The sequence below is a fragment of the Rhynchophorus ferrugineus genome, unplaced genomic scaffold (assembly GCF_030347505.1).
Source record: "Rhynchophorus ferrugineus isolate W39M unplaced genomic scaffold, kcgeb_rfMv2 rfM1, whole genome shotgun sequence".
NCBI lineage: Eukaryota > Metazoa > Arthropoda > Insecta > Coleoptera > Curculionidae > Rhynchophorus > Rhynchophorus ferrugineus.
The window spans coordinates 61171043-61183648 of record NW_027472580.1 but is presented as its reverse complement, the minus strand read 5'-3'; the positions used below and the strand labels follow the sequence as shown (position 1 = coordinate 61183648).

The 12606-nt window shown below is 31.2% G+C and overlaps 1 protein-coding gene across 1 annotated transcript in view; it reads left to right on the top strand.

Annotated features, from left to right (window-relative positions):
* The window catches only part of LOC143200740 (uncharacterized), a 43836-nt gene extending 34839 nt beyond the window's left edge, over window positions 1–8997 (top strand). The window contains exon 4 of the mRNA XM_076411343.1: window positions 8905–8997. Within this exon, the coding sequence (XP_076267458.1) occupies window positions 8905–8997 (93 nt within the window). The remainder of the gene's footprint in view (window positions 1–8904) is intronic.
* Window positions 8998–12606: the final 3609 nt, after the last annotated feature.

The window sequence follows — 12606 nt, the reverse complement described above, 5'->3', positions numbered from 1 at the left end:
GCGTTCTTTTATACCCACGCTATATTTAATTCTCTTTTCTCCGGCTTAGTTTGGTTGACAATGGTTTTTGTTTGATTTAAATGGGATCGCCTTAGCTTTCAAGAATTTTTGACATTTCTAAATAAATTATCCAGAACCTTCCAACTCTCATTTATTTATTTAATGATTTCTCAAAATGGATAACTTAAATTAATTTTGAGATCTTACTTGTTTTTGTTTTAACACGAAAAGTCAAAATGTTTTAGATATTAAATTTAAACATTTAAATATTAAACATAAATATATGAACATATATAAATACTTTTATATTAAACTGGCCAAAGATGAAAACATTTTTTAATAAATGTAATCCTTTTGTTATTTGGCGTAGTCCAAAAATAATAACTCAATTTAATAATTCAAAAAGTAGTATAACTCACTAACGTCTCGCATTTTACCATTTGAATATTAAGCCGGCTTGGTTGTCGCAGTGGTTAATGCGACAGGACGGCCCACCTACTGTTGCGATAGTCGGTTCGAATCCTGCTAGGGCATGGTCGTGAATTTATGTTTGTGGATTGTTTTATATTTGTGTTCATCCTGGGTAAGAGTGTAAAATCCAAGGAAAATGATTCCAGTCACGCCAGTAACCAGGCTGTGTAAGACCAGATGCCTTCTGGGATGATTTCAATGTTGATCACTCGCCAGTCTGTAGGCTTAATGGCGAAGCCCGTGGTTAGGAGCCTACGTAAAACAGGGCCCAGTTCAGATAAATCCTCGTTGGTAGAAGGAGACTTTAAAATATATAAAATATATATCAAAAACAAGTTTAAAATATGTATTAATCCATACCGAGAACACTTAAGTACCTATTGCTCATACAGTGCAAAAAAAATTGCGAAAACCTTATCACATATTTTACTAAATATCAAAGCTTCTCGTAATTATAATAAAAATTATCTTGGTAGAATAAATGAGCATTTTTACTATATTCAATTTACAAATGTAATCATATTTTTTATTACCCCAAATATTTAAAATGTATCTTTTAAAATCAGAGAAAACATCAAAGCAACTAAATATAAAATTAGTTTACTTTTGATGTCATAACATTGCACGTGAGTATTTTTAAAGCCATAAAAGAATGGATTCAAAACACTAAGAACTACTGGAACCAGCATTTAACTTGATAAGAATACAGTAACTATTATGGCTTTGTATATTTTCCGTATAAAGATCCAAATAAAAAAAAACATCCATACATAAACAGCATTAAATTGAGATCCATATGTGTAAGTTAAGCCTTATATTTTAACATAGGACGATCGACATGCCTAACCAATATGGGCCCGGTTGTTTGACTATGAAAGTGGTTAGAGCGCCGAATTAGAAGATTTACTTTATTATTATATTTTATAACATTTACAAATAGATTAAATATTATTATGTTTATGTGATAACGTTTTAATTATATTTAATTGAAAACGTTAATAATAATTGGTTATATTTATTAAATAGTAAATAATACTTTTACATAGATTAAAAAATAACCTTAATTTATTTATCGTGTAGCATATACCTGATTATTAAACGATTACCATGGAACCTGGTATCTGTACCCTGTCGATTTCTTATTATGGGAATACCTCAAATGTAGTCAATAATCCAAAAGCTCTGATCCAATTCAAGGAAATATTTATCAAGAAATACATCAGATTAGACAGGATGCGGAGCAGATCAGACTCAAAATCAAAATAACCGTACTGGTTAGTAGGAAGATACCTCCAACTTGACCTAAGATCAAATATATTACTTTAGTAGCAAATTATAAATACTATATATAAGATTTACAGAAGTAATTTATATATTTATATTTTTTATTTATTTTTAATTTAGATTAAATTAAAACTACTTTTTTATCTATGAAATAAGTTTGCAATATAACGTTTTAAACATACCTAATCTTAATTATAACATAAAATTTAAATTAATAGCTCTTAATTAATTAGTAACATGTATTTTTTTAAAAAAATACTCAAAATAAATAACGAACTTATTTATGTTTATTACGTGTGCAACTGCGAAAAATGCTGAAATAGCTACAAAGATAAAATATATATATTACTTATCTATCGGCCTTCATCATCTCCAATGAAATGTTTTAACTCCATATATGGTCATGGTTTCAGTGAGTCCAAACCAGACTGCTGTGGCACAGCTCTGATAATGGGTAGATAAAAGTGTCAGACTGTAGTAAACAATATGAACGATTTTCAATGAATTGTTTCACTTGTTTTGGTCGTGGGATGGTTAGTTTATACCCCAGGGATGGTAGGAAGGGCGTGACATATAAGCATTAGTATTTAAACTTAATACATCGAATTACTAATTTATATTCATAGAAATAACGTTGGTTGATTATTTTGCGGTGTTTGTTGGGTTTTAAATTGATATTAATATATTAAGTAAGACTAAATGAAGGACCTTTTCAGCAAATACTCTTCCTTTTTATGCTCTTGACTATTTTGAAATAGTATTTGTTACAATTACAAAAAATGTGACCTATTCAAAAGACTTTTTTAAGGAACTTTTTATGTTATGCATAACAATATAAGTTTTATAAAAACGAAAAATAGATCTTTTTATAAAGTAGATAAAATATTATAAAACATTTTTACTAATTTCGAAATAAAGATTTTTATGAGGCATTATACCGGACTTTTTGTAGCTTTTCGTAACAATTATGTGGTAACAATTTCGTAACAAACTGTGGGTGCTTTAATTGGATAGATTGATTTTGTGATTTTAAAAACTAAAAAAGCATTTAGTAGTAAAAAATTTTCTTTCTGTTTAATAAAGAAAAATTAAGAGATTAATAGAAAATGATTTTCAAACATCAGTTCATGACAGCTTGCCGGAAACAGAAAACAATCTAAATAGTGAGCTTGTTTGAGGCAAAACTGAGTCATAGAAGGAAATAATTAATTATCTTAAAAAATGTTATATCATTAAATGTGTTTTGTAAACACTTATAGGATGGTTTAAACTGTAATGTAAAAGAAAAACATATTTGGAAGCATTTTTTCGTACTGAATGTGTTATTATTTACTAATTTTATAGTTAGTAGATTTTGGCGTCTTACCGCAATAATTTGATAATATAAATGTAATATAAATAAATAGTTTCATGTGTTGTTTGTATTATGATAAATAATAAAATACATTAATATATCAGCTTCTAAGAATTTTATGTTTAATGATTATTTAATGGTGCAACACACACTTATGATACATGATACATTTTGATAAATAAATGATATTATCAACAACTAATATCAACTATTAGATAAATGCTCCAATTGATTAATTTGTTCGATTGTTTTATTCTTTCTATACTTTATTATATTAGTTACATTCTAAATGTTCTTAAAATACGATAACGATAATTGTGCCATTACTTTTTTCAATACGCAAAGTGTCACTAAAATATAAAATTAATTTTATACTGTCATTTGCTAACTTAAAATAATGTACACAAACATCCCATCAATTATCTTTTTCGATTTCTCTCTAAAAATCAGTATAAAACGTACATCTCCGTCACTGTTAAAAACTATTAGAAAAGACGCTTTCAAACTAAATAGTAATTATTAATTTTATTCTACTACTTTTTTGACTACCGAAAGGTTCAAATGTTTTCCATCTATTGGCTGTTTTAATTCGGTAGTTCCTAACATTCAATTCGACAAGATGACATGTTTTTGTCCATTGAAATAAAAGCTTTCAACTAAAATGAATGTCTGGGTTTATATCATTATCAATTTCATAACTAATACAGTCGATAGAATTAGTTAAAAGTGAATTATCACCACTCCCACCATACAAATCCTATTCTAATGTTTGATTGTCAAATAATTGTTCGATATAACCTTATTATCTATTTATTTAGCTGTTATATTATTTACTGTTACTTTAATTTACACAGAAGTATTATTATATTTCATTCTTTACTCTCGTTGAATATCATTATTAAAATAATTTTGATTGTGATCTTCGATGAAGTGTGGTAAGATCCAAGTGGGGATCTTCAGACGTTAGACACTTAAACTTGTCTCTGTCGTTAACTATCAAGAAGGTAAAAAGGTGAGAAGGTCTTTGAAGGTGAAAATGCACAAGATTATCAAAATATGCCTCGCGGACTATAATAATAATACCTAATACCTCTTCATTAGAGGAAATCTATTTTGAATGTATGAATTTGAAGATTTAAAACAGATCTAAAAGTCACAATGAACAATATGTGGCGAATAGAACACGTTTTTCTCACTATGAATTTGTCTATTAGTCTATGGTATTTTATTTTGGATCTTTCTCATCGGATATAATCATCTGGAACAGTTTCAAACATCAACCTCCAATATATCTGAAAGTTTTAGCTGGGTTTTCATCCAGTAAGTCATATTTCAGTGTCTTCGATATTTTTAGTACCACGCTAATCTGTGTCGCTGATATCAAAGTAGTCACTTTTAAATCGTTAAAACCAAAACTGATAATTGGGATATGATGGAACAGCATCAATACAAGTTTCTAAAACTATTTAATGGGCTTAGGCAGCAGTTCAAATCAAACAACAAAAGTAATAAATCTCAAAACTGCAATTTTGAGCCTTCCATGATTAGCATCTGTATATAACTCAATAATACAAAATAGAAAAAAGATGATTAGATTAGGTTATTTAATAACGACAAGCACAGAAGATTAACACAAATTAAATTAGTGTGAAATATATTATATAAACAGTCAACCTAGTAATTTTAAGAATAGATCATTAATGCATGTTATTCTACAATGATCCTTATTAAAATATTGGAAAGTTGCGAAAGTCGATACTTGGAATCCTCGAACGTGCAGTGGTTATCAGCAGCTAAACATTATAGCTCACTTCTGTTAATTACCTAAAACGAGTGTTTTAATTTAAGTGGACTTCAATGAACTTCAATACCTATAAATTTAATAAAAAATAGCTTTGAACTAAACTCCTTTTTTGTTATTTATTTGATAAGTATTTAGTGATAAAATCTATTAGACACTACATCGTAAAATACATCGCACAAACCCATTTTTACTAATCTTAGTGTAATGGAATATTTAATTATCTGAAAAGTACTTTGACTAAATAGCGTGTTTAGAATTCCTTTCTATTTTTATTTCTCAGTTCCCTTATTATCTATTATTAACATTATTATTAGGCATTCCATCATTTCAATTTTATAGTATGTAAAACAATATAACGTTTTACATAAAAATATGACAAATATAATAATAAAAATTTACAAATATAATAAAAATATAACTTTAACAAACTGCGTAATAATTTCTTAATATTGTGAAAACTTCATCGTAGAATTAGTAATAAAGTGATAAGTGATAGATATTTAAAGAATTCACATATTTGAAATAGAATGAAACCTGTATGTAAGGTATTAACGAATTTGTTTTTAATACTTATCATTCATACAAATGCTTCAAATGGTTTTGTTAATTACACTGCCTGTGTGTATTCGTGGATTGCAACTCAAGAAGTCTAGTAAGATCAAATGCAACATCATTGCAATAGATAATTTGAACTTATTTGATAATGTTAAATCATTCATGCAAAATGGTCATCACACAGCGCCCTCCTGGTGGAACTACATGTCGTCCACAACCTTATTATTCAATTTGGGTTAAAAAAATCGGTTATCATCATTCTATAGTTGGCTGTTATCGAGATGGCATTATAATCAGCACCACTGGCACAGCTGGTTCAAAATCCGTACCATACAGTTACTTTTTGTGAAGGCATTTCTACTTAGTGATTTTTATATTTATTAATATAGCTGTTTACCCAAGAATCTGTCATTAAAGAACAAATACTGATTTTGATAACTAAGCTTTATCTTTTGATATATATATATATATATATATATATATATATATATATATATATATATATCCTCAACTGTTTTGTGGTATAGAAAGAAGTGTGGAAGTGTGTGGTATAGAGTTATTGTGATGAAAGGAAACGCCTTTCCTATTGACCTAATCTTTTTGACCGCCTGATTTTCTAATCTAATCCCACCTTGACATCAATACGAGCTTTGGAAACGTTTCTGAAATTTTTCCGGGTTTCAATTTCAAATTTTTCACACATTATTGTCAATACTATAGTTTTCATCGCTCGATCGATTTCATCATTCGTTTCAAAAATGGCTCAATTTAATTTAGTTTCAACAGATATTCACAAATAGAAACTAGGTATATTTCTACTGTCGCTGTATATGCGTGTGGGCACAAATATCAAGATTCTTTTAGTATCCAGTCTTATGAAATAACTTTCTGGAATCGAGATATTGGGCGACAATAAAGTCATTCGTCTCAAGATAGCTAATTACTTATAGATCAAGTTTTCTTCCTCGTTCAAAAATCAAGTCATATTTTTCTGCAACCTATTTATTTCCGTCCAAAACATCACTTTGAGGATATCCTTCTGAATCGATTGAGAAGAATAAAGAATTTAAAAACAATTCCAGAAACCTAATAACTAAATCAGAAATTTAGTAACTGCTCGAAAGTCACACACTGTGTTTAAAAAAACGATTTTGTTTTTGAGGAGATCCAAATCATAGATCGATTTTCGGGCTTTTTTGAGGCTTTTTAAGGCTTTCGAAACCATGCGACAGTCAGATCAAGCTGCGTAAATTCGAACAATTGCTGAACAGAAGGCTAGTGAATATAATTTCCATTACAACACTTGCAATGTCATACAAGACTTGTTTACTGTCTGTTACTCGCTATTGCTGGTCTTTACTTGCAATACGGCATCGAATTTATTTAATTTACATCGGGGTAATAGATATCGCTGATCAAAGCACAAGTTTTTTGTTAATAACACTTTACATTAGATATGCTTAGTACAATCTTGATTTACAAATTAATTTATTACTACTGTTCTGTTGTATTTGCGTTAATATATAAGCAAAACGAGCAAGGCATGCAAGGCGAATAAACTTATACACTAAACAAGTTTGTGTGGTTTGGTTCACTCCAATCTTTTGCTTGTTGCGTGCGTGTTTTCCAGTAGCTGTATTGCTTCCACTTACTTATTGTTTCATCCACTTATATATTGCTCCAGTACAGTTGCTTGACTTTGAGTCTAATGTGTTCTGCTTTTTGTCTAACATAATGTTTCCAGTTTAACCTACCATCGGGATATATTCCGAAGTATTTGGCTGATTCTGTTTGAGGAATCGGGCGTCCGCCAAGTGATATAATTGGGTTTTTACCATTTTACCGTAATACCATGATAATTTTTATGAACAGATATGAAGCTATTAAACTGTATTTTCAGTCTCTAATCCATTTGTAGATCTTGTTGACCGCTACTTGTGCTTTTTATACAGCCTTAGATAGAGCTACATCTTTTGCCGTGATAACTGTGTCGTCGGCAAATGTTTCAAGGACTGTTTCTTTTGTTGTTTGAATATCAGCAGTATAAAGCAGATATAGGAGTGGTCCCAAGCAACTACCCGGTGGAACTCTAGCCGAAATAGTTTTAAGTATTCTGTGCACTTGGTCGATTGTCAAGTGTAAATTTCGAAATCCAAACTGGAAATCTGGTATTTCTATAAATGGTTTAATACGTGTTAATAGCAGTTTCTCAAATAATTTTGAAATCGCATGTAACAGCGAAATAAGCCTGTAAGGTTCAACTTGTTCTGTTGGTTTGCCAAAGTATAAGTAAGCACCAAATTTAGCCAGGCTTTTATCACATATCAATATTATAATACACTGTAAATATATGCCTTAAAGTGTTGCAAAAATATTTCTGCTAATTATCGATATATCGACATCCAAAAATATCTGTATTTATCATAGTAATATAGAGAGAGGCATCCGACGAATATTATATCACCATTTCTAAAATTTTGTCTATTGTGAGTTGTGCGATTGAAGCGAATTAAGGATTACTTCTAGCATTAGCTACATTTGCAGTAGAAATCAGTTTTGGTCAGATTTAATATAATATGTCTTTAGAAGAATGTAATATGAAATATGCAGTTTCAATATTGCTAGATCCTCGTTTCATCTCTCTTCACAAAACTTGATGCATGTGTAAAAGCGACGTCAATATTTAGAAACTTTATTTCAGAATATATATTTTAGAATATCTGCAGCCGCATCAATCCTAACTATATCTTCAGAAGGTGAAAATAAATGTAAATTCGACTTCTAGAGACATCAAAGATCATTTTCTCGAGAACAAATAAAAAAAACGACGGCTACGATGAGCTTAATTTATCTTGCTGCACTTGCTAAAAGTAAGCATTCTCGAAGTGTATATCTTAATCTGTTTAAACCGGCAATGAGTCGCTTACTAATTGTGGTCATCAGCGTGCCTTCCAAAGGGGTATTTTAAGGGAGGGGCAACTTAAGTTTTTTTATAAAGGTCAACAATAATAAATGTATTTTTATATTTCATAATATATATACTGATAAATGTATATTATATACTGATCTTTTACCGATAGAAAATTAAATAAACGATAAGCGTTTAAACAACATAATTTCTTACATTTATTTACGCTTACAACAAAAAGAAATATCGATATATTGTTATCGATTTAATTCCGTATACATATCGCTGTTGATACATCGAAAATATGCGTACACCTTACAGTCTTTATGGACTGTATAAATTAGGAGGTAATAGTGAGCTATGAAACAATAAGAAATACAGTTGTTTGAAGCGGAGCACTTTAAAGTTCTAGTAAAAGAATTAGACGAAAGGAACACCCAGTTCCATACATTCAGGCAAAAATCCGAGAGAACATATAAATTCGTGTTAAAAGGATTACATCACGGGACGGACCTTAACACCATCAAGGTAGCCCTAGCTGAACAAGGCCACGAGGTCGTAAATGTTCACAATATACGACATCGCACGACAAAAAAACCCTCTGCCTATGTTCTATATTGATTTAAAACCTAATGGAAATAATAAGACGGTGTATAAAATCACCAAATTAGAAAACAATATTATTAAATGCGAACCGCCACATACAAAAATGATTATACCACAATGCACGAGGTGTCAAGCGCACGGGCACACAAAAACTTACTGTCGCAAGTCATTTAAATGCGTAAAATGTGCAGGAGAACACAAAACAGGAGATTGTACTCCTAAAGTTCGCGATGATAAAGTGAAATGTGCTAATTGTAACGGAAATCATCCAGCGAACTACAAGGGTTGCGCAGTTCACGAACAACTACAGCAGAAACTCTATCCTGCCTTAAGAGAAAAAAGGGATTAACAGCAACAAAAACAATTCACACCTACCAGTCTATCCACCAGACCAAGTCAACCAGACAAGTTATGTCTGGCCCAAATGGTTGAAAATGGTTAAACACAAAAACGAGAAACCACATCACAACCTACTGAAACTAGCAGCAACATGTCTAGATTAGAAAACATGATGACCAAACTAATGGATCAAATGAGTACGATGCTTGGTCTACTCACAACTGTCGTCAGCAAACTTGCCTAATGCCTGAAACCATTAGCTACAAAATCGCCGTTAACTAAAAATGTTCGTAACTGAACAAAATATTGACGTTATGATGGTTTCCGAAACACATTTTACGGAAAAACTTTATTTGAGAATTCCCAAATATAAACTTTATCATATAAATCACCCTGATGATAAAGCACATGGAGGTCCAGCCATAATCATTCGAAATGATATAAAGCATTTTGAAAAAGAAATTCCGCAAAGACTACCTGCAAGCCACCAGTATAACCATAGGGGAACTCCATGGACCATTGACAATGCGATTTATTGCCCACCCAAACATAACAACAAGGCAGAACCCTTTCAAAAATTCTTCATTACGCTAGGTAATAGATTTATAGCCGAAGGAGATTACAATGCAAAACATTTAAAGTCGGGTCCAAGAATAATAACCTCAAAAAGTAGAGAACTGCTAAAAGCAATAAAGACAGATAATTTACAACATATCTCTACTGGTGAACCAACATATTGGTCTTCAGACAGAAATAAAAAACCAGATACTATAGATTTCTGTATTAAAAAAAATATTGATACAAAAAGGTGTCATGCAGAATCATGTTTCGACCTGTCTGCTGATCATTCACGAATAATAGTAACACTTTCTTCAAAAATTACCATCAAAGGTAAACCCTCTTCTCTGTGCAATAATAGAACTAACTGACCCGTATATGACCTATGACCTATGACCCTTAGAGAAAACATAGACCGAAATATCTCTCTAAAGTTACCGTTACAAACTGAAATGGATATAGAAATAGTAATAAATAGCAATAAACATTACACACATTTCAACAGTGAAACATCTCCAAGAAAAAATACACATATATCATGTACAATAGAGAAAAAGATAGCAGAAAAAAGAAAGTTACGACGGAATTGGCAACATCAAAAGACTAAAGGACTGAAGAGAATAAAAGATAATTCAATAGGGCAATAAAAGAGCTGAAAGAACTAATCCAAAATGAACAAAACCAAGGCATTCAAGAATACCTAGAGAATTTGACACCAACTGAGGCTACAGACCATTCGTTGTGGAGAGCAACAAAAAAGCTTAAGAGACACCATCCATATAAAACCCATCCTATTAAACAAACGAAAATAATTAGGCTAGAAGCAATAAAGAGAAGGCCGACATTTACTCAAAACACTTAAAAAATGTTTTTAAACCTTTCCAGTCTCAGCTACATAAAGATGACGAAAATAAAATTATTAGCTTTCTGGATTCGCCATTTCAAATGGACTTACTGCACGAGAAATTAACGGTCAAAAAAGTTAAACAAACAATATGAGAGAGATTAATATTTAAAAAGCTTGACTTAATTATTGGTAAAATTATAAAAGAACTATCAGAAAAGGGTATAAAGTTATTAACATTTATATTTAATGCTATGCTACGAATTAGTTACTTCTCTAGCATCTGGAAAGTAGCTAAAATATTAATGATTCTAAAACCAGGAAAAATACCAGAAGATTTGACCTCCTACCGGCCTGTTAGTTTATTACCGATAATCTCGAAAGTTTTCGAGAAACTATACATAAAGAAACTAAACTATATAATAGAAAAAAGAAAATTTATTCCAGAACATTAGTTTGGTTTTCGTAATTAGCATGGGACTATAGAACAGGTGCATAGACTTCTAAACAAAAAAATACACTGACCTAAATGCCAAAAGATATTGTTCGGCTGCTTTTCTAGATATATCTCAGGCTTTTGACAAAGTATGGCATACGGGCTTGCACTCACTGATAGACATTTTAATGTATATCAAGGCGATGAACATACCGAATTAAATCCCGTATATTTAGGAGTTCCGCAAGGTAGTGTACTGGGCCCAGTACTGTATCTTCTGTATACGGCTGATCTGCCCACCACAAAAATAACTGCTGTGGCAACATACGCAAACGACACAGAGATCCTAACATCCCATACAGATCCAGTCACAGTATCAATATACCTACAAACCTACCTGGAGCAAATACGGTTATGGCTGAAGAGATAGCGCATTAAAGCCAATGAAACAAAATCCACCCATGTAACGTTTACCCCGCGTAGAAGAACATGTCCACCAGTGAATATCAATCATCGTCAACTCCCCCAAGCAGAGCATGTTAAATATTTTGGTATGCACTTAGATCGACGCCTAACCTGGAAGAAGCACATACTCTCTAAACGAAAACAACTTGGACTTAAATTATATCAAATGTATTGGCTCATCGGCCGCAAATTGAAGTTATTATTAGATAACAAGGTATTGCTGTATGAGTCTATATCCAAGCCTATTTAGTCATATGGAATCTAACTATGGGGTACCGCCAGCAAATCTAACATATCCATCATTCAGCGGTTCCAAAATAAAGTGTTGCGTGCCATTGTTGATGCTCCGTAGTATATTTCAAATAAAGTGATACAACGCGATATTCCTCTTGAACCTATAACGAGTGTAATTCAACTTGTTTGTGTGAAGTACTTCGAAAGAGTGTCAATGCAACCCAACATTCTCGCTAATCAGCTAAATATGCTACGTGATAGTGAAGTACGTAGACTGAAACGTTTAACACCACCTCATCTGATTACTGGACATATAGAGACTTTAGAATAAGCTTTAGAATAAGACTTAATTAAGATAATATTTTATACAGGAGATCGCTTAATTAAGTGATTTTCTACATGCCATGTAGATATAATAAGAAATACTTATTACATATAGGGCAGATTGTGGAAACACAAAGAGTAAAAAAAATTATATTCTGACATATACTGAATATTTTTGGTTGTATGTATGGGTACATTATTAATCTTGGAATATGGCAGTGTTTGACAATATGCTAGTCATAGTAAGAAATTCTTCTGTCATTAAAATTAATTTAAAGTCGTATAGTAATTAAGTTAAAGTGAAGATGGAGGGAACTCTTGATGCAATTTTATAATCATAACCCATCACAGGATTTAACAACTCCGTCAGCAACAAACATTCCAGTAACTTCATTTCCTGATGACAAGCCAACAGTGGACGAAT